Source organism: Gymnoscopelus braueri, assembly GCF_963280865.1.
Source record: "Gymnoscopelus braueri genome assembly, chromosome: 5".
Taxonomy (NCBI): Eukaryota; Metazoa; Chordata; class Actinopteri; order Myctophiformes; family Myctophidae; genus Gymnoscopelus; species Gymnoscopelus braueri.
Genome location: NC_137606.1, coordinates 8,918,611 through 8,944,051, shown reverse-complemented (window position 1 = coordinate 8,944,051; position 25,441 = coordinate 8,918,611). Strand labels below are relative to the sequence as shown.

Below are 25,441 nucleotides of genomic sequence, written 5' to 3'. Positions count from 1 at the left end.
GAGGTTTACAGGTCTGATGTGCATTTAAGTGTGGTTGAGCTCTACTTGTCCGTGAGGGTGAACAAGCTTATTAACTCTTCATTTATATTCATGGGTGTCTGCTGTGCGCATGCAATATTTTGGGAGTTTCAGGGGAGAGGCGTGAAGGGCAGCGCACTGCAAGGTCAAACGCCAAGACTTCCACCCGACGTCTCTGTCGAGTGGAAACCTCGTATGTCCAAAACCATTACTGTTCAGGAAAGGGAAAAACAAACCTGAGTGCCAAATGGATCCAATGTAGCAATTATTTAGTCACAAGCTCTTAATAAATCATTTTCATTGGATAAATATGTATAAAACCCACAGACAGGCTTAACCACTTTCAAACCTGGCGTCCCCATTTTGGGAACGGCATTAGCAAAAATAGCCTGTAGCTTGTAGATCGGCTATTTTCGCTACCATTGCGTGACAATGTCATACGACGATGTATAAAAAAGGGTATTCATTTAAAGAGCAAAAAATACATAAAACGATGAAATATGGAGACAGATACGATTTCTGCCCGAAAGCAACAATATGACTTAGGGTCCTGGTGTGTGTGTGTGTGTGTGTGTGTGTGTGTGTGTGTGTGTGTGTGTGTGTGTGTGTGTGGCGGGTGGGGGGATTTCCTTTTCAACACCTCTCTCGTGGTGGTCCCCAAAACAGTAGGGCCTCAGGGCCCCATGTAGACTATCATGCCTCTGCCATTTAGTTGGCAATTAGGAATTAAAAGAGGGGGCCACACCGCCGGAGGAACTGCCTCAATGATGACATGAGCGATGGCACCCTATATTCCCCAGATGAGAAAAATAATACGGCCACGCTTCAGACTCTTTAATATTAAACGCTGCAAATTAGCTAATTCCAAAGAGATTTGGAGCCAGTCGTATGTAGAGAAGAGTAGACTGAAGGAGGGTGTTCAAAGAGGAATGAGATGGTGAGCCAAGAAGTAGGGCTGTGCCAGTATATCCACTTCCCCCTGAAATTATATATATTATCGTCGCTGTCGGGGAGAAACCTTGTATCTCATCCTTTTTTTATTATTATAAATTAATGACCTATTTTACACTTTGCGTATGTCAGTGTGTGACGCATTGAGAGCTTGTAGATCTGCATTATTTTGTCTGTTGTCTGTTTAACCAATGAAAAGTATTAACATGAGCTTGTGGATCCAATCATCGATCTACACAACGCATCGCAACAAGCTTTGTTTCACTTTACCCTACCAGCCCTAGATGTTAGGGTTCATGTGGTTGAAGTCATCATGCCCAGACCAGCCTTAACATAGAATCTGATTTGACAGGGCAAAATGGGAGAGCTTGGCATGATGGTGCTGGTGCACACCGGAGCAGATTGTTCAGCCTCAGCAGCTTTGTGCAATATTTAATGCGATAATGAAGCCTGTGTGTGTGTCGCACCTGAGCCCTGGGCAAAGTCTCCAGAGAACTATCTGTAAATTACATTTGAACTCTGATCAAACCGTGTTCACGACACGCGACACCTCTTCCATTTCAATACTTGGAAGTGAAATCATCAATTATGCTCAAACATTGAATCAGAGAAGCCATACATAACACATTTAAACAGGAAGCTTAATGTAAATCAACCCTTAAACGTATTGGTACAGGTACCATCTGTGCTACAGATTGCTTTGGCTGGGGGTTAGGTAGCATGAAATTCAGGGGAGACCTGATATCCAAGAGGTTAGGATGCATACCACATGGGCATAAAATGCCTTGATCAGCGAGTCCGCGGTTCGGTTATGTTTTTCTCCCGGCCGGCCCTCTCTCCACTGTCAGCTATCAAATACAGGCTTATAAAAAAAGATGTTCTTTCACATGACGCTGTTAGTACCATCATGCAATGGAGTATAACTTGATCACTCTCACCCTGGCGTCCCTATTCTGGCCATGTCATTATAGGCTAAAATGTTCAATATACACAAAATGTTAGAAGCACATTATAAAATAGGGCTCAAGTGTTTAAGCTGATGAGAATGAGAACAAACCCTTTTCTTTCTCTCCATCTGTAATACTTTCTCAAGTGGCCAAACCAATCAGGCACCATCAGGTCAGGTGCGTACATCAGGTCAGGTATAATTACAGTTACCATTTAGTTATTTAGCAGCGCCAGAGCGACTTACACTAAGCTAGACAAATAATCACATACATAGAAGGTAGAGAGAGCAGTGTGGTGCCTCAAGAAACTAGGGTACCAGGTAAACCACGAGCTGTCTAAACAATTATTCTAACAATCTGTACATTGAAACTATAGCATACCGGGTAAACAATGGACCTGGTATCTGTCTAAATGGCATGCCATCTAAATTGCATTCTTCAAATCTGTGGTCAAGAAACCCCAACCTAAGAAACAAAAGGAGAAGTGACCAAGACATGTCTGCATCGTAGCCCTATCTTGGTCAGAGCACAATGGAAACAGGCCCCTGTGGCTGTTTGTGTTATCCTTTTAGCATAACCTTTGACTGTACCACCTGTGCTGTTAATAATCGTGTTAACCCTTTCCGACCGGGAGAAGCATCCGTGTCATTTTTTGATTTGACCTAAAAAGCATTATTTTACACTTTGGCTATTCAAAAATAGAAGATATACAAGCTCATAGCGCGGCACAGAGTGCCGCGCTATGAGCTCTTAGATCTGCTATTTTTGAGAAATCGTGAACATTTGTGCAAATCTTTGAATATATAGATTCTTTAAAGCGAACATTTGTAACTCAAATATTTGCTTCTGGGGGTCCCTGGAACAAAATCTTTTGAGATGGGGGTCCGCAGCCAAATACATATACATTTTGGGGTCCTTGACAGATTGAGAACCACTGACATAGCAAACTTTTTTTTTTCTTCAAAAAACAGTTAGGATTTAGAAGACATTTTGTAGAATCGGCCTAAGGTCTTAATGGGTTAATGAAGCAATCAATCAATCAAAGTCACTAGCATCAATGGAGAGAGAAGGTGACAAGAAGGGGTACAGGGAGAGTGAAGAGCTATGGGTGAGGTGGAGTCTGAAGAGGTGAGTGCTAGGGGGTGAGGTGGAGTCTGAAGAGGTGAGTGCTAGGGGGTGAGGTGGAGTCTGAAGAGGTGAGTGCTAGGGGGTGAGGTGGAGTCTGAAGAGGTGAGTGCTAGGGGGTGAGGTGGAGTCTGAAGAGGTGAGTCTTATATGCACTAGGATGGCGCCCGGTAGAGATGCGCGGATGGCCTCTCACGTCACCCGAATCCGCATGTACAAATTAATTATCCGCCCGTTATCCGACCGCAATAATTATATTATCCAATTTAAATATCCGCACCAACCGTTTTTGGTCCGTATGTCAAAATATTATTATTTTCTGGTATTCCCCGTTAGTTTTAGTATTAGTTGTGCGGTGCGATCACAAAATGCATTGATTTAGCCATGGAATGTCGGTGCGTCTTTTTTCTTTTATTTAAACCGGTGCTGCGCTGAACATACAGAGCGCACTGCTCTGCTGCGCTGAACATACAGACTCTGTGCGGCATCCAACATACAGAGCGCACTGCTCTGCTGCCAGCGCAGCACCGGTTTTAAAAAAAAGAAAAAAGACGCACCGACATTCCATAGGCTAAATCAATGCATTTTGTTATCGCATCGCACAGAGGCTGCTCTACACTCACACAGACACAAGCACGCAGAGATTTAGCTATTTTATGGATAGATATATTATATGTCATTAATTTATTTACAGCAATATTTCACCCGTGGTTTATCCGATATTAATTAATAATTATATTTGATTGACCCGAATCCACCCAAACCGCGGTTAACACATTGACCGCCAAGCCCGTAGTTCTACGGGCTGATAAATCCAACCGTTAAGCGCCAATCCCGTAGCCTACGGGCTAATGGTCTTTTTAGTGGTCCACGTTAGTTTACCCCCTCAGGCACATCGTCACAAAATATCATCAATCTAGACCACATAGAAGTTGAAAAATCTTGTGATCCAATCACATGATCACATAAAACCAAAAAAAAAAAAGCACTAAAGCTGCATAATGTCAGGGGGTCCGCCAATCTGTTTGGCAAAAAAGTGTGATCGAGTGAGCAGCCTCTCTCTCTCTCTCTGCCTGGCTGCACCGCAGCCCTCACTGACTGTGAGTGTGATCAGTGGGAGTGAGTGCAGGCGGGGCGAGCGTGCGCGCGCTTGGGGCGAGCGTGCGCGCGCGTGGTCGTACGTGCACACTCGCAGGGGAGGGGATGAACTTCTCCTGACCTCCTGCCTAAACCTAATGTTTACACAGATATGTCGGTGAGATCTGAGGCAATACATCGTGCGCGTATGTGCACAGGCGCGCGGGCGACGACTTGTTCCACACACACACCACAGGCAGGACAGACTGTAAGCATTCCACGTGCACTTTACCCCAAAGCTTTGATGTGATCGTCGCCACCATTGTTGTTTATAAAACAAACAGGGTCCTGCGCAGGTGTGCTCGCGCGCACACACACACGCACACACACGCACACACACACACACACACACACACACACACAGAGAGAAACGCGAGCGTGATCGGTCACATGACCAAAACAAATGCTTCAAAAGCGAGACGCGCGGCCCCGTCGTTCTTGCTTTTCCAAACCAGATTATTTTCAGAGCCGATCGATACAGAGAGAGACAGACAGAGAGAGAGACAGACAGACAGACAGACAGACAGATAGATAGATAGATAGTTCGTTAGTAGTAGTAGAAGTGATAGATAGATAGATAGATAGATAGATAGATAGATAGTTCGGTAGTAGTAGTAGTAGTAGTAGTTAGTAGTGATAGATAGATAGATAGATAGTTCAGTAGTAGTAGTAGTAGTAGTAGTAGTAGTAGTAGTTAGTAGTGATAGATAGATAGATAGATAGTTCGGTAGTAGTAGTAGTAGTAGTAGTAGTAGTAGTAGTAGTAGTAGTAGTAGTAGTAGTAGTAGTAGTAGTAGTAGTAGTAGTAGTAGTAGTAGTATTATTAGTAGTAGTAGAGTTGCGAGATTGAGACGGAGTGAGTGAACGGGTGAGTTTGAGTGTGTGAAACGGTGAGTGAACGAGTGTGATCTGAGTGAATTGTTAGTTTGTGTGAGTGATTATTGTAGTGATTATTGTAGTGTGTAGTGTGAGTCAGATATTTACATAGTGTGAGTGATATATATAAATCCCAGTGAGTTTTATATATATATATATTTATAGATAGAGAGGGCGTGGAGGTAAATAATAGGTGGAAGTAATAGGAGTATAGTAGGAGAGTTGATCGGCGATATAGGGAGAGTATAGGAGAAAAATAGGTGGTAATAGAGAGGAGAAAGTTTATATTTATTTATAGTGTAGCTACTGTGAGAGGGTAGCTATGCCAGGGAAGCGCGCGCGCAAGCGCAAAAACACCCCAGCCCCAGGATCTGGGCAAAGGTCCATGGACCAGTTCTTGGTGGCTCCTGGTGGACCTCCACAGAAGGAAGCTCGTCTGGTTCCACCTGTGGACCTCCAGCCAGGTCCGAGTGTTGGACCTGACGACACCAAGGACCGCAAGGTTCCGCCTGTGGACCTCCAGCCAGGTCTGATTGTCGGACCTGACGACACCCAGGACCGCGAGGTTCTGCCCGTCCGTCGGAGTGCACGGATCGCCACCGTCACCGTGCCTGTTGTTCGAGTCGCCACCGTCACCGTGCCTGTTGTGACTGTTGTGCCTGTTGTTGGGGTTCATGGTCCCGAGTGGGACATCAGTGACACAGAGAGTGAGATCGGGATCGCGTCGGATTCTGATTCTGATTCTGATACCGACAGTGACTCCAGTGGTGCCTCTGGGGGCTCCGTTTGGCTACCGACGGGTGAGAGCCGTCTGGACCGTGGGGGCAATTGTTCTTTTTCCAGTGGTAAGCATACATTTTTTATAGTTTTATCTGTTACTACTTGATTTGATCGATTTGTATTCGTTACTAGTTGATTTGATCGTGTTTTTCATAGACCTGGTTGCTTATTAGTCTTCCACAATCTGGCAACGCAAAACGAAAGGCCCTCTGTACCTGTGGTTCTCAACATGTGGTTCGCGACCACAACGGAGCGAGCCTCGTACAACGCCTCGCAACGCGATCTATATATGCATCTATCTATCAGATGATGACAATGTTTAGGCTCTTATTGATTTATTGTGTAAAAAGAACACCTAAAAATAGCAGATCTACAAGCTTGTGAGCTTGTAGATCGGCTATTTTCAGATAGGTTTGAGCTTTTGGGCTCGTTTTCATAGACCTGTTTGCTTATTACACTCCCACAATCTGGCAACTTCAAAAAACGACAGGCCCTTTTAGCCTCTGTACCTGTGGTTCTCAACATGTGGTTCGCGACCACAACGGAGCGAGCCTCGTACAACGCCTCGCAACGCGATCTATATATGCATCTATCAGATGATGACAATGTTTAGGCTCTTATTGATTTATTGTGTAAAAAGAACACCTAAAAATAGCAGATCTACAAGCTTGTGAGCTTGTAGATCGGCTATTTTCAGATAGGTTTGAGCTTCTTTTGGGCTCGTTTTCATAGACCTGTTTGCTTATTACACTCCCACAATCTGGCAACTTCAAAAAACGACAGGCCCTTTTAGCCTCTGTACCTGTGGTTCTCAACATGTGGTTCGCGACCACAACGGAGCGAGCCTCGTACAACGCCTCGCAACGCGATCTATATATGCATCTATCTATCAGATGATGACAATGTTTAGCCTCTATTGATTTATTGTGTAAAAAGAACACCTAAAAATAGCAGATATACAAGCTTGTGAGCTTGTAGATCTGCTCATTTTATTATGCTTTGTGAAAATGCCAGGTGCACTGCTCCCCCCCTCCCTCTGCACATGATGGCTGTCATAATATAAAATACATCAGAGTGTCCGTTCAGGTCAGGCCACAATAACAACAACAAAAATCCTGTTGGATCAAAGTTTTTTGTTGATGTTGTTGTTCTGTTCTGACCTGAACTGAAGCCTTTGATGTCTTTTATTGTGACATCCATGACCTGATTATGACCTGATCATCATGCAAGTTGATGATCAGGTCACGATCAGGTCATGTCCACAAAGTATTTGAAAAATTGCCTTTGTAATTCCACTATGACAGTAATGTAGTTACTATTTGATCTCATATGTGCCTACTGTAAGTAGCTCTGTCTGGATAAGAGTGTTTGCTAAATGTGTAATATTCACCCAAAGTATTTGAAATTGTATTCTAGATTCTGACACTGGTGAGGCTTTGGAGCCAATGGATGGAGGTGGACATGGTGGTGACCGTAGTAGAGGTGAGTGAGATGTCACAATCATATCACAGGAATAAAAAAAATGCTAAAACCAGGGCAATGGTAAATGTATATTTATTTATATCTCATATTTATTTATTCAGTGTGTATATATGTGGCATGTGGTCTATATGATGATGATAAATGATTTGCTAAAGATGCACATAATATTTATAAAAGTATATTTTATGTTATTCTAGGGTTACAGGCTGAGGTGGCTGTGGAGGAGTTGGAGGGAGCGGTTGGAGCTGATGGCGGTGGTTGTAGAGGTAAGAATTATTATCACTGGAACAAAGTGTGTGTGTGTGTGTGTGTGTGTGTGTGTGTGTGTGTGTGTGTGTGTGTGTGTGTGTGTGTGTGTGTGTGTGTGTGTGTGTGTGTGTGTGTGTGTGAACAAATGTATTTTATGGTAATTATCTATTTCTATAATTCACAGGTGGTGGCAGGCCTCGAAAGGGCAAGGGTCCTCCCGGTGGTGGCAGGCCTCCTAAGGGCAAGGGTCCTCCCCCTATGTGGCATGCCACAGGCTGGTGTCCTCGGGACATCCCCTTCTCAGCCGGGACTCCGGGTCCACAGAATGCGGCTGCTGATCTGCAGTCTGATGACCCTGTGGACTTCTTCGAGCTGCTGGTGTCGGATGAGATCCTGCTGGAGATCTGCGTCCAGACGAACCTGTATCACAAACAGCAGCCGCCCAGTGAACTGCAGTATAACAGAGCAAAGTCCTGGAAAGATCATGATCTCACTGTAGAGGAGCTCAAGATCTTTCTAGGGCTCTTTCTTCTAACTGGAGTCAACCCAAAGCCGGAACTCGAGATGTACTGGTCCACTGACGAGTACCTGTCGGCACCCGTCTTCGGCAAGATCATGTCGCGGAACAGGTTCCAGCTCATCTTGAGTGCCCTGCACTTCATCGACAACACCATGCCCCGCCTTGACCCTAAAGACAACCTCTGGAGAATCCGCCCAGTGCTGCAGTCCTTGCTGGCCAACTTCCAGAAAATGTATCTGCCGAGCGAGGACATCAGTATTGATGAGGGCATGCTGTTGTGGCGTGGACGCCTGGCCTTCAAAGTCTATGCCCCACAAAAGCCGATCAAGTACGGCATCAAGTCATACATATTGTGCGAGTCTGCAACCGGCTACGTCCACAACATGCAGCCGTACTGTGGCGTGCCGACCTCCCTACCTGACACAATAACCAACCTACTAGGTGATTTAGCAGGTTTAGGATATAGGCTATACATGGACAACCTGTATAATTCAGTGAAGACGTCCCTTATGCTCCTGAAGAAGGCGACCTACGTCTGCGGGACTCTCCGTAAGAAACGAGGGCAGCCACCAGCCATCGCCGAGGTGACCAATGCCCCACAGAAGCTTCCACTTGGGTCGTCCATGTCACTCCATCACGAGGGCGTGATGGTAGTGGCATGGCGACCCAAGAAAACAAAGATTGTCACCATGATCTCCACCTTGCACCCTGACGAGATGCGGCCCGTGGCCTCGAATGAGAAACGGCAGAGGAAGAGGGTGACCGAAATGAGGCCAGTGTGTGTTGCTGAATACAACAAATTCATGAACGGGGTCGACAGGATGGACCAAAACCTCAGCTATTACATGTGCACCAGAAAAACCAAGAAGTGGACGAAGAAGTTCTTTTTTTACCTGCTACAGATATCGATGTTCAACGCCTTCACGATCTACAAGGCCAGAAACCCAGGCGGCATTCAAGACTTCTTCTCCTTCATCGTGAAAGTAGTGAAGTCCTGGACCTCCCTCGGCCGCCGTGGGAGAGTGGCCCCTCCTCAGGAGGGTAGGAATGAGGCCCCGCCTCCTGAGGAAGGGGCCGAGGAAGAGGGTGAAGACCGTCCTCAGGAGGGTAGGAATGAGGCCCCGCCTCCTGAGGAAGAGGAAGAGGATGACGCCGATCCTCAGGAGGGTAGGAATGAGGCCCCGCCTCCTGAGGAAGAGGATGACGCCGATCCTCAGGAGGGTAGGAATGAGGCCCCGCCTCCTGAGGAAGAGGAAGAGGATGACGCCGATCCTCAGGAGGGTAGGAATGAGGCCCCGCCTCCTGGGGATCGCCCCGGCAATCCAAATGTCCCACATGCTCCCCACCCAAGGCCACCATTGATTGACCCTCCGTCCAGGCTGTTAGGCAGAAGTAAAGATCACCTACTCATCAAACTCCCAAGTACTACTAAGAAGTACACACAAAGGGTTTGCAGGGTCTGTGCCCGATCCAAAGATCCAAAGATAAAGAAGAAGCGAGGGGAGAAAAAGAACCACCGGAGCGAGACAAGGAAAGAGTGCAAGTCCTGTCTTGTGCCCTTGCACGAAGGAGACTGTACATGGCGTTACCACAACTTAGATAAGTATTAGTTTACGGGTCCATTTGGTTTCAGGGTAGGGAAAGGGTAGACGCACGCTGAAGAACTTTATTTTTTTTTATTTGCACTAATTGCACCAATGTATTGATTTGAATGATTATTATTTATTTTGATTTTATGTAGTTACATTTAGTTTGAAATGACTTGCACTTTGTGCTTTACAGTGAAACGGCTGCTACTTTGTTCAACCTACCTCTACACACTGCCGTATGCACAACACTGTTTAGACTTTTTATTTATTTATTTTGCACTAATTGCACCAATTTTTTGATTGAACTTTTTTGTTGTTGAACTCCCTAGAGATTCACAAATTGTCATAAATGGCATAAAGAAAAAAGGCAAGCTATAGATCTGCTATTTGTTGCTTTGAATGTAGTATGTTTGGAAAAGGAAGCTCTCGATGACCTTGAACTTGGAATTATTATTATTTTATGTAGTTACATTTAGTTTGAAATGACTTGCACTTTGTTCTTTACAGTGGAACGGCTGCTTCTTTGTTCAACCTACCTCTACACACTGCCTAGTATGCACAACACTGTTGTCTAGACTTTTTATTTATTTATTTTGCACTAATTGCACCAATGTTTTGATGTTGAACTATTCACAAATTGTCAGAAATGGCATAGTAGATTGTGAAGGCGTTGAACATCGATATCTGCTATTTGTTGCTTTGAATGTAGTATGTTTGGAAAAGGAAGCTCTCGATGACCTTGAACTTGGAATTATTATTATTTTATGTAGTTACATTTAGTTTGAAATGACTTGCACTTTGTTCTTTACAGTGGAACGGCTGCTTCTTTGTTCAACCTACCTCTACACACTGCCTAGTATGCACAACACTGTTGTCTAGACTTTTTATTTATTTATTTTGCACTAATTGCACCAATGTTTTGATGTTGAACTATTCACAAATTGTCAGAAATGGCATAAAGGAAAAAAGGCAAGCTTGTAGATCTGCTATTTGTTGCTATGAATGTACTGTAGCTTGAGATTTTGACTGTTGCAAAAAGTTTGGAAAAGGAAGCTCTCAATGACCTATGTGTTGCACTTTGAATTTGGAATTATGATTCTTTATTTGAAAAAAAAAAAAGTGTTTTTTTTTTTTTTTTTTTTTTTTATATAAACAAGTATTGTTTACATGACTGATGTCAATGAAGGCGCAAAATAAATGTCAAACACTTTTGAAATCAAGTTATGCCTCTAAATGTGTGTCATTTACTAAAACGCTGATATCTCAGCTTCTGAAGAAAAATGCCTCTTTTTGGTGAAAACCAAGCTGTATTCAAACTCCTCTAGCTAAAAAACGGAGCATGGTATCAACTCACTTTTTTTTTCAGATGAAAGAAGAGATTCTAAGCTTTCTTTTGAGATATTCTATGTTTTCATAGTCCTAATACAAAATCTTCTGTGGGCCCTCAAAAATAAGTCAGAATGGTCAAAAACCTTGGCAGTGGGAAAGCCTTTTCTAGAAAACCCCTTGGCAGTCAATGTGTTAACTGCGGCAACCGCGGCTAAAACCGCGATCCGCGCATCTCTAGCGTCCGGCCTAATAACTATGTACAAACATCATGCGAATAAATGTCGGCATAAATGTCATGCGTATCCTGCAAATCAGTCAAGCTGAGCGTCTGATTGGCCTATCAGGAAGCCTACAATCGGTGCCAGACCCGAGTTCGGGCCGCTCAACGTGATTTTTTTTCCAGTTCTCGGTATCCATAGGTCCCCCCCAATTCCACCAAGGGGTCATATGAGACACACACCCCCAATTTGAGTCAGTCACCCCCCAAGTTATGCCCCGGACAGACTAATACAGGGGTATTGAACTCTATTAGGCAGGGGGCCACAATTGTAAAATGACTTGAAGTCGGGGGCCACGAGACCGTGTTCGTGGTTAACCGTTTGACTGTTTGTTGTGTGTGCTACTGTATATAGGACACACCAATGGACATATTATGTCCATTATGGTAACTTATTAGGGCCTGCTTCATACTGCATTCATGCCTTTTGATGTTTGATAGGATAATTTCTGTGCCAGTCCTTTATAATGCACAGACTTTGATTTGGATATTGAGAAAACAGGAAGTAGATATTTCAGTGTGTTCTGTGCACAGGTCCCTGGCATTGAAGTGTCTTTGTGAGAAGAGAATTGGAGGAAGGCTGGCAAGGTGAAGTGTTTACATGTTCGTATGAAAGAAAGGTTTTTGCTGAGCATCTGGCTGATAAGAGCACAAGCTCTTATGATGCATTTTTTCATTAATAGTGGAGAGTTAGACCATCATTCAGCCCAGGATGAATTGAGGATGAATGAATCATAAAACCTACAAGTGGATCGAGATGTAGAAGATGGAAGATGGACAAAATCTACTCAAAACTAACCAATTGATTGATTTGAAAGCCCCCCAAAACTCATCCGTTATGCTCTTTTATGTTGATATGCCACTGAAAAAAACAGCTGAACTACTTGAAAGCTACATTATTCAGAAAGTAGAGAGAAGTAGACAACATTTCTGGCTGTTTTGTTTCTGTACCATGAAAATGTCTTTAATACTTGAATACATCTTAACACCAGATACTTTTCTTAATATGATGTGAACCTGAACACTTTTTTAGATTTTCTTAGGGGTGACTAACTTTTACTGGAGTAAAAATATCTTTCAGGTAAGATACAGTATCTGCATCTTTATGTATGGCTTTCAAGCACTTAATATACCACTGTTAATTTCTCCATGTTTAACGTTGAAGGCAGAACCAGGCAGCTATTTGTAACACGCCTGCTTGACAGCTACCCTTGCACCAAAAAAATGATGAAATAATAGCATACTAAATGAACCCTTTAACCAACCAGTTACAAATTCCTCAATAGTTTTGGTTAACTATGAACATTTTGTTCATTTTTGTTTTCACGGTCTTGTGGCCCGCAACTTCAAGTAATTTGTGGCCCCCTGCCTAATCTCGCTGCCCCGGACGTGCTACAACAACACGCAGCACAGCAGATCTACAGTAGTATTATTAGGAAACATACCGGCCAGAGTGGTGGATGGTGGATGGTCTCCACTATTTAAAAAGACTATTTAAAAATCAAAGATTACATTCACCATTTCTTGTAGCAGTGTCTTGACTGCAAATACAGTAGGTGGTGGGTGTTAATTAACCCTCCATTCTAAACAGTAGCCTACATTTTATTCTTATCGGGTTATTGGTTGGTTAACCATTAACAAGCTTCAGTTACCGGTTTTGAAAAAATATTAAAAAAATTACATTGGAATATGGAATGTGTTCCAGGGGCCACAAGAAAGCTCAGCTGGGGCCGGATTTGGCCCGCCAGTTGAATATCACTGCACTAATATATACAATATAATAATAAGAAGAATAGATATCATATGTATCCTCACCATGCATAGTCCTGATGCACTCAAAGCCCTGGAAGTCCCACAGCTTGATAGTCATGTCTGCCGAGCAGGACGCCAGCAGTTTGCCAGTCTGGTCGAAAGAGATGTCCTGCACAGAGTCTGTGTGGCCCTTCAGTGTGCGCTCAAAGTCTCCCGTCTCGTAGTCCCACACCTGAGGGAAGAGACAATACACACTTAAACATACATTTAAAAAAGCAAACACATCTGCTAACACAGAGCCAGCCATGTGAAACATCAAATGAATCAACTTCCATTTCAATATTCAGTTAGTCAATTGTGTAAATACATCTAACGTTTACAACGGCACCAAAATGTGCAAGTGTGTTTGTTCCATAAAATAAAGAAGAAAAAATTTTAAGAAATAAAGATAATAATAGCAACAACAACAGCAATATAATCCTATGATATTAGGCAATTTCAAGATGTCCGTTTGGTTCAGAAAATGAGCATTTACCCAAACATTTTACTTTATTACGTTATTGTATCCTCTAATTTGCAGTCCAAATGAATCGCATAGATTAGATTATTCTACAAAGTTATTACTTTAGACTGAAATCAATGATGAAAAATAAGGGTTGGTTGCAGCCCTAACATACACACACATACTGTACACAAACACCAGCTGTACCCCTCAAACCCCAACAGAGCACCCAAATGCCACATCATCTGCGTCCCCACCTTGTCACCCTCTATCTCTGTGCTGCTGAGCATCCTAGCAGAGACTATAGGGACACAAAGAGAGACGAGGAGCCAGCTTTCTGCCCAGGCAGGGAAGTCATGAGACAGCCAGGAGAGCAGACATCTCTTGGCATGCTGTCATACCAACTTGGAAATGACCAAGCGCTTCTCACCAACAGCTCACAAATTGTGACACCATACATATTCAGTGAGCTCCCGAGTCCTCATATTCTATCTATAAATCCCAGGAATCTGTGTGTCTATCTTCCCCTTTATGCCCACAAATGGAAATCCCCGGGCCCCGGCCCCAACTCTCCCAAGTTGGTGCGTTAATGGCTACCATTAAATTGCACATATGGGACCATTATAATATACTGGTGTGCAGATTTGTATTATTCTTTTCAACTGTTCCAACTTTTTGATCCAGCAACCAGTCTAGTAGTAGGTCTGGGATGTGCGTATCTTTTTCGCTTTTTTTCTCAGAGTTATACATTGACATAATAGAGTGGCCGAAGTACTCTGATACTGGGTACTGCACAAAGTACTCTTATGCAAAGGCTTAGATAGCATGTTATGTAGACAGATGCCAGGTCATTGTTGACATGGCATCTGTACAGGCTGATGGTTCTTGGTTTACTTATGTACAGTATTAGTTTATTATTGGATTCTTGGTTTACTTATGTATTATTTTATTTTATTATTAGATTACTATTTCTATGCATTTAAGGTATTATCTTGTGTTGTCCTTGCTTATTGCAAGTAGCTCTGGATTAAGAGCGTCTGCTAAATGCCTAAATGTTAAATTGTAATTTGTACTCTGACAACAGGTACAGCATTAACCCATTAAGACCTGGAACGCATCTGTGTCACTTTTTGATTTGAGCTAAAAAGCATTATTTTACACTTTGGCTATTCAAAAATAGCAGATACATGCCGCGCTACGAGCTTGTAGATCTTGCTATTGTTTTAAAGCGAACATTTTTAACTCAAATTTTTGCTTCTGGGGGTCCCTGGAACAAAATATTTTGAGATGGGGGTCGGTGGCCAAATACATATCAATTTGGGTGTCCTTGACATGAAAAAGTTTGAGCACCACTGATATAGAAACAGACGTTTTTTCAGAATACTGTTGGGATTTAGAAAACATTTGTAGAATCGGCTTCAGGTCTTAATGGGTTAAGTACTCTGACAACAGGTACTGCATTAAGTACTCTGTCAACGGATACCGCACTAGTTCTGCAAATGATGGGATGCTGCTGGTGATATGAGCCAAAAAGCAGTGCATTGTGCTGGGTATGGTGTTGACAGTGGGACTGGAGTCAGAAGTTGGTAAACACACAGTAAGTAAGGCTGGGGGTGTCGTTGCTATTCCTATGGCTATGGTTTCCAGGCAGACAGACGGGTTGTCGTCACATGGGGATATAAGCCCCTCCGTGGACCCTTGTTTAGGGAGGGGGGGAGTTGTGGGGGTTGGTTAGAATGTGACAGCAGAAAATCCACCCTCCATCCTTCTGCCTGATTTGGGTTGTCCTCCTCCCTGCTGCCAAGTCTGCTCCCACCACCTTGTTTGAGGGCAGCTTAGCGAGGGCTCTCCTCTAAATCCAGGCCGCTCTGGTGCTCTGGCACTGGGTTAACAAACACCGCTAACTCTGCCAAGTGTGGTTCACTCAGGCTACCAATCAGCAGTGGTGGAAAAAGTACTCACATTTTGTACTTAAGCAAAAGTATCGATACTGCAATGTAGAAATACTCTGTTACAAGTAAAAGTCTGGAATCCAAAATTTACTTGAGTAAAAGTACAAAAGTATTGGTATCAAAATGTACTTAAAGTACCAAAAGTAGAAAGCACTCATTATGCAGAATGTCCCATTTCACACATTTTCAAATGTATACAAATCTTTTTTAAATAGCAGATCTACAAGCTCACAATGCGTGGCATTGTGAGCTTGTAGATCTGCTATTTTCAAATGGCCGAAATGTATATAGGACTGAAGTGGGTAATGTATGTTTTGTAATAATAATCAAAATCTACTATGTAACTAAAGTTTTCAAATAATTGTAGTAGAGTAAAAGTATAATATTTGCCACTGAGATGTAGTGGAGTAGAAGTTAAAGTATTGAAAATTGGAAAAAAAAGTAAAAATGCCTCAAAATTGTACTGTGTAGTGTAGTACTTGAGTAAATGTACTTAGTTACTTTACACCACTGCCAATCAGAGTGCCAATTTGTGCTGAATTCAGCCTTTTTCTAACTGGTTTCAAAAGGAGAGTTGGTGTCACCCTACGAGCAACATAATAATCAGATCATTAAGTGAGTAAGTAGCCTCAGGAACCAACGGTTCCAGAGCCATGTGGCCCCTAGTTCAGGAGCTCCAGCTCCTGTTTTCTTAGCGTGATGCAGCTTGATGTACAGGTACACCCCCTGGACATGACGCTAGTATGTTACAGGGACTTACCCCCAATCCAAACCTTGATGCTGAGTGCCAAGCAGGAAGGCAAAGGGTCCCATTTTTATAGTCTTTGGTATGACTTGGCTGGGGATTAACCCCCCCCCCCCCCCCCAGTCTCGGGGCAGACACTGTAACCACAAGGCCTCAGAGGTGGTATTTAGATCACTGATGACCTTTTAAAACCTAAAACTTAGCAGCTGAGGGGCTCAGGACGCTGTGACACAGATGGCCATCATGACCTGCTGTCCTAAGAGCAGGGCAGGTTAACCTGGAGATGACCTGTTTACATGGCTGAGAGTAAACAAGGTCTCTCCAGCAATGCTCATCAGTCTCAATGGTTCTCAAACTTTTATTTTCATTTCAAGAACCCACATTTTGACATGCATTGATTAGGCCATAGACCCCCCCATAATAACCCTGAGAGTGTACAAAATGGAACCAAATGGACCCGTAACATTTGCATTTAGTTAGAGACCAGTAAGGGTCCATTTGCTTCATCCTAAATATCGATCATTTAGCTGGAGAGAGACCCTCTTTGGAACCCTGTCAAGAACCCCTGCTAGTCCCCAGACCCCACTTTGAGAATCACTGTCATCATATACAAAACAACGCATCGTGTCACACACTTCATTATATTAGTTTCACGTTACTCAATGCAACTTAGAACGATCCCAGTTGCAGCACAGTATGCATGTTATGCAACTGCAGAAGTACAGAGCCTTGTTGCATAATCATAAATGATAGTTTTGGGTCAGGATGTCTTGGGTCTTTGCCAATGAGCGATAGATATCCTCCTCTTTGCAGTAAGCAAAGTTGAAGACCCATGCATGCACCTCGGCCCAGTTTCTTAGACGAACATGGTCTTTGAATTAGTTATGTGTATTATTCTTTCTCACCGTGTGTGCGGGGAGGGAGGGGTGTTTGAGCACAAACCTGCTCATTTGCATACTGCCAAGATAGATTATATGACCCGAGGTAGCGTTCAACCATGCATAGACAGGGCAAAGTAAAAAGGAAATAAAAGGAAAGGCAAATAAGGGCAATGTCAAGAGTGAAGGAGAGAGAAAGAGGATAAAGAAAACAAGGGAGAGGTTTTTGGACACAGAGTTCCACACACTGCATACTAATGAGAGAGCAGAGAACTAGTTAGAGGAGGACTGGAGGCTAAACACTGACTGGAACACTAGATGTAGAGCGTCAATGGGAGAGCCGATCAGTGAGAGACTGTTGAGACAGTAAAAGAGTGATTTATACTCCGTTGCGGCGCAAATAGCCGATCTGCAAGCTCACAACCGACACGTTGTGAGCTTGTACATCGCTATTTCCGGTGTGCGTGACAACCTAGTATAACTCAGGCATGAGTGAGTGAGCTTAAAAGTCCCAACTCACCCCCCGGTTATAAGATTTAACCGGACCAGTTTGGGCCGACAAAAGTAGGACACAGAGGGACGGCAAGCGAGGCCATGAAGAAAATAAAGCGAGGGGAGGGTAGGGGGGGGGGGGGGGGTGGGGGGTTAGATTTAGAGATTTGGTACCAGGCCTAGCTCTCTGTCTGAGGGCTGGATGGATCTCAGCAGTGGGTGGTCATGGTGGTGTGTGACCTTCAGTGCTCCAATAGAAGATAAATGAAGCGAGAGAAAACAGGATGCTGAGATCTGGGGTCTCCCTGGGAGAGGGGGGGGGGGGGGGTTGTGGGACAGAGGGGGGTGGGTTGCAGCAATAGTGAACGATGGTGGTGGAAGCAGCCCCGAGGTGAGGTGAGGTGCAGACCCAACTCTGGTTCTCTCTTTATAAATAATGCATACGGCACAAATAACTCTATAAGAAGCACGTCGGGCATGGTGAAGTGTGAAGTGGGGCGCGATAACAGTGCTTACTGCACTGCTGACCTAACTGCAGAAATAGCCCAGAGAAAAATCATAATATGCAGTACTACTGTATGGGTGATGGTTTTATATATAGCAGCAACCATGGATCAAGATCGACGGCAAGGGTGGGTGATGCCTGATTTTTATACTTCGCCGTACGACGGAGTGAGCCGCACGCTGAAAATAGCCGGTCTCCAAGCTTGTGATGCGTTGTGAGCTTGGAGATCGTCAATTTTTGACATGTGACTTCCGTAGTACGATGAAGTGTAAATCGGGGCTTAAGGAGGTACCGCTGTGGACCCTGGGCGGTTCCTGAAAGATAACGAGAGATGAGAGCAAAAGGAGCAAAAATCCAAAAAGAGAGCGAAGGAGGGGCAGAGAGAGAGAGAGAGAGAGAGAGAGAGAGAGACGGATGAATGAATAAGCTTGAGAATGAAAGAACGATGGAAAGAGCACGGAGGGGGAAGGAGGGGGGAGATAGAGAGAGAGTGAGAGCAGGGGATCTTGAGATTTGTGCGGTTGTCTTGATGCCAGGCTGGCTGGCCTGGCAGTCATGCTGAATGAATTGGGGAAAACAACGGAAGCTTATTGCCGTGGAAACGCTCTTTAGCGAGCATCTCTTCCCCAGTTAGTGTTTCCTCTGTGTGTTTCTTGTGCATTATGCTGAAAGTCATAGGAGAGGAGAGAAGCTCGTCAGGGGATATAAAACAAGGTCACTGATGATCACAAAACTAAATGGAGGTTGAGGAGGGCTGATGCTCAGCAGTCAGCAGTTTGCATTTAATGTAATGAAAAGGCCTCCTCTGGGTTTAGTGTGCATCTAGCTTTATGCAAATGTCAATGTTAACCGCAGGGATTTTCTATACTTGATTCGAGCTTCACCTTTGCTATTATATTACCATCCTAAATATAATGTACTCATTCAAGCCTTTTATTGTGCTCTAGAATGGTAATAACAATCAGGAACCGTATCAATGGAACCTTGGATGTGTACCTTTATTTATCAAAATAGGCTTTGTGCATACTGTAACTGCAGTACTATGTTTCCAGAAGGTGGCATAACCATTTCCTGTTCACTTTCCCATTGCTTGATGCAGGACTACAGTTATGCACACAGCCTATGGAGAGAACCATGTGTATGGTGAATGATGACTGATTGCAGTCATCATGAGAAACTGCTCAAAGTACTGCTCAAAACAACAGATGGTGTAAATTGACACAACACACACATTGCCCTGAAAGTGGTTTCACAACAAAGTAGATTATAAACAAAACAAACTGCACACTGACTTTTATTGTGGCGTCCTCAGAGGCCGACACCATGACACTGAAGACGGGGTGGAAGATGACACGGGTGACCGGGCTGCGGTGGCCGCTCAGCGCGTACTTCTCTGGCGGGCGCGGGATCCACTCTTTGGGGTCACGTTTCAGGGCGACGGGCCCGCCCAGGGTGATCTCCTCCTTGGCCTCGTTCAACTTCGACTCCAGCTCCATCACCTGAGGGGAGGCACAGTTAGTGACGTTGTGACAGAATAGGAGGCGTGTACAAAGTGTCAGGGATATTTACAGGGGTTAGTGTAAAGTTGGCGGGAGTGGTTGTTGTAAAAATGAGGCCCCACATAACAACGGCATCATTTAACGACACTCTAAAGTCGTAGCAGCTTTTTATTCGGAGCAAACAGAGCGAGGAGAACCTCAAGCCTGAGTACAACTTTCGCACGGGGGTCGCACACTGTGAAAACAGCAGATCTACAAGCTCAGAACGCGCTGCAGCATGGCGCAGTTGTGAGCTTGTAGATCGGGCTATTTCCGCTGCGCGACACCTGCCGCCAAACTAAGTATTTAAAAAAATCATCAGGCTTAACAACAAATGTCACAAAACCATTCACTAAAGCCCTGCAAAAGCCCTTACACGTTGAAACCCCACTACAAACCTTCTTTTGTAATCTGATCACTGAGGTCCATTTCTTTTCCAAAATGCCGGCGTACTTCTTATCCAATTCTTCATTCTGGGGGAGGAAAGAGGAAAAGAAAGCTAATCAGGAAAAACAACAACATGTCAAATAAAACCAATCAAAGGGCGTGTGGGCTTAGTATAATCAGCAGGGCCTGGTGGGGCCCGGGGCCAGCTGGGGTGGCATGCATGCAGGCAGGCCGGGATTTATTTGTTTACACACACACCACTCACAGGCTAACGCTGACCACCGGTCGCAGACTACGTACTGTACAACACACACACACACAAACTTCCAAGTCATAATCTCTCTCCCACAAGCTAATCTCTTGCAGACAAGGAAGGCTTACAGGCAGCTTTCAGCCACACACACACACACAACCAGTACGAAAGGAGGAGACAGTGGAAGTTAAAGGGGGGGATTTATACCTAGTTACGCAGAGCGGTGTCACACATGGAAAATAGCCGATCTACTAACTCACAAGACGTTGCAGCGCGACACGGCATGCAACAGAACGGAGTATAAATCACTCCAAGAGCCAGAGCAGAGCATCCACCTTTTACCTCATAGACTTGCTATACTGGCTGGGTGATTATCTTCTGATTTGCCTCTTTTGCTTTGAGGTCTGAGATTGAATTATGGTATGTTATGTAATCTGTACAAGAACAGACGACCACAACCGTCAAACAACAAACCAAATAGTGTTTCTGGCTGGTTACGCTTGTATGTTCTACTGTTTAACCAGTCATAATGATGGAGAAAAGGCTATAACATCATTAATATACAATCTATATACTGTAGGGCTGTGCTCATTCAAAACATGGAATATCAGGATATGTATTGGTGATGCCCGTATACATCGTATCAATAGGCCAGTGTCGCAGTATTTTGTTCGATAGTTTTTTTGTGTTTAATTGTTTTTAATAAAATGTCTTTGTATTGAGGAAAGCCCTAGCCCCTACATACTGGTAAATATCTCTATAAGAGGGAGAAAGACGTGAGAGGAGAGAGGAGAGAACATGAAACATGACAGTGAAACTAAAGCTAGCCCCTGCCACTTTCAAAGCCCATATTTGGAAGATTTTCTACTATCTTGTGGCATTTTGGTCATGTAACATCGGCAAATCATGAGTTACCTGCCAATACCAAGCACTAATATACTGCATAATTAAAACAGAAACATGTGTGACTGCCAGGCACATACACACCGATTCCATAAATCTAGTTGGGTGGGGTGCCAACACACATGTGTGCTGCTGCTTCAGAGCCAGGTGGCATGAAGAGGCATGGCATGTTGTTGGACTAGCCTACTCCTACACCTGAGCCCAGTCTCATTTTTACTCCTAGCTAAAAACAGATACGCATCTAAACTCAGGATTTATTCAGTCGACTCAGAGTCACAGATTTAATGCAGAGTCGACGGAGTCGTTTTTTAAGGTCAAATTTTTTTTTGGGGGGGGGGTGCGCATGCAGCAAGTGCTAGCTGCTTTAAAGAGTAAATGCTGGACTTTTTTAGGGTCTCTGTGTCCTTCATAACTTCGAAATGCTTCCAAACGTGTTGTTTTCACTTTCGCTTTCACTTTTCACCTGCGATATATCCACTCCTCCTCCACTTCTTGCAACCCGTGCTTCTCTTGCTAGTTTACCGCGCATGCCATGAGATGATGGAGCAGAGCTGCTGCATGAGAACTTGGCAATTTGACCAGAGAAACCAGAGGTAGGCAACACAACTAAAACAATAACGTCTGCACACTGGGGTTATGCTCCAAAGCTTCAAGATTTATTGGTTCCTTTACACCATCGTTGGACGTGACGTTTCGACTCGAAACGTCACGTCCAACGATGGTGTAAAGGAACCGAGCCATACTGGCACTTCATCAGACCTTGCCAAGGCTCAAAACATCACATCCAATGATGGTGTAAACTAAAGGAACCAATACATCTTTAAGCTTGGGAGCATGACCCAGTGCGCAGACTTTATTGTTTTTGGATTCTGACCTCTGCCCAGCACCTGGTTTTTAGTGAGTGGATGTGCGTGCTTTATTGTTAGTTATTTTAGGCAACACAACGAGACAACAGCATTGAAAGAGAGAGAACAATGGAGGATGTGCTGGATGGAGTTATAAAGATACATCATCCCATCAGACCAGTGGGGAAAATGAGAGCATGGAATGAAGTTTGGACGAGTCTGTCACAGTCTGATCTGCCATCTGCCTGGACCCTCTGTCCATGGCATACGTTCACCTGCTGTGTAAGCGCAGACACACACTCACGCTGGCAGTGCCAGACTTCACTGTAGCCGTGGGAAGTAGCCTGCATGTCTGTTTGTGTTTGAGTGCATGCGTGTGTGTGTGTGTGTGTGTGTGTGTGTGTGTGTGTGTGTGTGTGTGCGCGTGTATGTGCACGACACCGATGCGCCTCTGCCAGGAAAAAAAGCCGAGACTAGATCATGACCTCTCTCAATTATTTCCCTCAACCCTGCTTGTGCAACAACCAGCCGCACAAAGCAATAGCGGCTGGAGTGGAGGAGAAAAACACACAGATGAACTAAATCTATCCATCCCTATACAGCGAACAACGACCTACAGTGCCAAACGACCAGGTAATTAAAGTCTTATAATGAGGCCACAATGAAAGGGTGTCAATGGAAGTGGGTTTTTAGCGTAGCAGGTGCTGCCAAGGTGTGTCTGGCTGGCTGTAATAGCGCTCCAACCCAACAGGGTGCAAGGCATGTATCTGTTTGTACCGTTCATCTATTATTCAGGCTGTTTCTACGCTCTGCAGCAGACACACTGATGGATGGATGCCATGGGGGTGGGGGGTGATCAGTAAAATACATCAGGTGAAGGAAGAAAGGTGAGAGACGGGAGAGAAGGGGAAGATGTTACCCACTTCAACCCTATACTAGCGTCCTTTACTCTTCTGGAATGTCTACAAGCTTACAATGCGTTGCAACGTGACACAGTGTGTGAGCTTGTAGATCGCCTGTTTTCAGCAAGAGTTTTGGTGTAGAGGGAAAAAGCAGAGGGGCCCAAAGAATAGATAGACCCCTGGGGGACCTCGGTCATCGAAATATATAGTTGTTGTTTTTTATTGATTGAATACTTTATTAGTCAGAAATGTGAACAGCAGACAGTCAGACAGACATTATGGCTAAAAGGATAAGCGACTGGCTTACACTTGAGGTTCCACCTGTTCAGTCTGAACTGGGAAAACACGCTTTGTGCTATGATGCTCCTATTTCATGGAACACTCTACAACTCACACTAAAAATGTATGCCACCATATCCTATGGACAACAGCCAATTTTCATCAGCCGTTGTTTTAGTTACTCCAATTAAAAATCATCTCCCACTTTAGTTGTTCAAATTCAGAATAAAATGTGTCAGTATGTTATCGTGCCAGAAATAAATAAATAAATGATTTTCCTTTGTCTAGAATGCGGTGAATGCTGTAGTGATGGACAACCTAATCAAGATAGCCTGCTGTAATAAGGGAGCACCCGCCTGCAGTCACACTTGTGAGAATGTCAATTAAATGGCAAAATAAAGGAAATGCAAGCTTATTGTTTGGCTAAATTAGTCTGTGTGTGTGTGTGCGTGCATCCCCACCCCACCTCTACTCACCACATCTAACTCCGCCTCCTTCTTGAAAGTGGAATATGCCTCTTCGTATCCGTTGGAACGCAGGTAATCTGCTATCGCTCGGTTTCTGAAAGAGACAAAAAAAACAAAAAAAAACAGCCACCAATTAGTTCTCTAGATTAGCTGTGCAGATAGTGGTGGTGGGAGGCACCATGAGAATAGGTGCTCGACTTGATGAAACAAAGGATAAAAGAAGACGTGCGTGTATAAGAAAAATGTGTCAGACAAAGAACTTGCATTATACATGATTTTCACACATCTGGGTAAAAATCGCACTCCTACACACACACACACACACACATACAGACAACACTGAGAGTGCACAATGACTTTACCCAGTCTCAACCCTACTGTATCACACACACACACACACACACACACACACATATGACACACCTCTGTACATTTAACACAGATCCAGACACATCTGTGTTCTATAATGAGATCTGGTTGCTGTGGGCAGTGAGTGGAAGGCAGAGACCCCCCATGGTGCACACATACTGTGGAAATTGAAAGGGCGGTATATATCGTCGCCGTCGGGCAGAAACCTCGTATCTCCATAACATTTCATCTTTTTATCTCTTATTTCATATGACAGTGCCTCAAAACAAAAGTAGCAAAAACTGCCGATCTACAAGCTCACAACGCGTTGTGAGCTTGTAGATCAGCTAGTTTGGAGACATTTGACTACTTTTGGATCATTTTGGCCTGTAATGATATGCCAAAAGTAGGGACACCAAGTTAAAAGTGGTTGTATCTGTAGGTTTTATAAATATTTAACCAATGAAAAGTATTATCGAGAGCTTGATACTAAAATAATAACTACATTGGATCCATTGAAACACAGGTTGGTTTCCTGAAAAGGGTCCTTGGGGGGATTCCAGGGGGTCCCCAGCAAAGGTAGTAGTATCACAATAGTCTCAACCACTTTATCCATTTATATGTTGGCTATTCAAAAAAATAGCAGATCAACAAGCTCAGTACATCTGCTATTTCTGCGATTTTGAATAATTTAGATTTTTTTTAATCAAATCTTCTGTTCTATGGGTGCCTGGCACAAAACATTGTCAGGTTGTCCGCGGTCAAATACATATACATTTGGGGGTCCTTCACACAAAGAAACCCTGGTTTAGAACATATACAAGGCTTCCTCCCCGACATAGACATGACATAGACATGACATAGTATGAAACTACAGACACACAGAGATGGAGAGAAGAAGTAGGATAATCCTTCAGATTTGAACATTATGATTTATAAGCTACTGGTTCTGTTTAGAGGAGCATGCGGACGGACACTCAAAGACGGGATCACAGCAGACTCATCATCATGAAGCAGAGACAGTGACGGACGGGACAGATAAGCCTGGCTAGCCTAGTACTAGCCAATGCTACCTAGAATCCAAGGAGAGAGAGAGAGATGTCCAGATAGAGAAGACAATAGACCAGACAGAGATGGAGAGGCTAGCCCAGCAGTTCCTGTCTTTGTTTTCGAGTGGAGGCAGCAACACAGGAAACGCACACACCGACGTGTGCAGCACACATGCAGTGCATGCATACCACACACACACACCAACGTGTGCAGCACACATGCAGTGTATGCATACAGCACACACACACACACACACACACACACACACACACACATAGGCTGTTCATATGGGTGCAGTCTCAGCAGAAGCTACAGATTTATTAGATTCAATCCATTCAGTCGACATATACAGCCAAGGCACTT

General features: G+C 44.0%; 1 protein-coding gene across 1 annotated transcript in view; it reads right to left on the bottom strand.

Moving 5' to 3' along the window:
• The window catches only part of LOC308084885 (lissencephaly-1 homolog A-like), a 71,031-nt gene that overhangs the window by 10,891 nt on the left and 34,699 nt on the right, over nt 1-25,441 (bottom strand). The window contains exons 3-6 of the mRNA XM_080427847.1: nt 23,690-23,774; nt 20,043-20,117; nt 19,399-19,605; nt 13,096-13,264 (exon numbers count right to left, since the gene is read on the bottom strand). Of these exons, the coding sequence (XP_080283973.1) occupies nt 13,096-13,264; nt 19,399-19,605; nt 20,043-20,117; nt 23,690-23,774 (536 nt within the window). The remainder of the gene's footprint in view (nt 1-13,095; nt 13,265-19,398; nt 19,606-20,042; nt 20,118-23,689; nt 23,775-25,441) is intronic.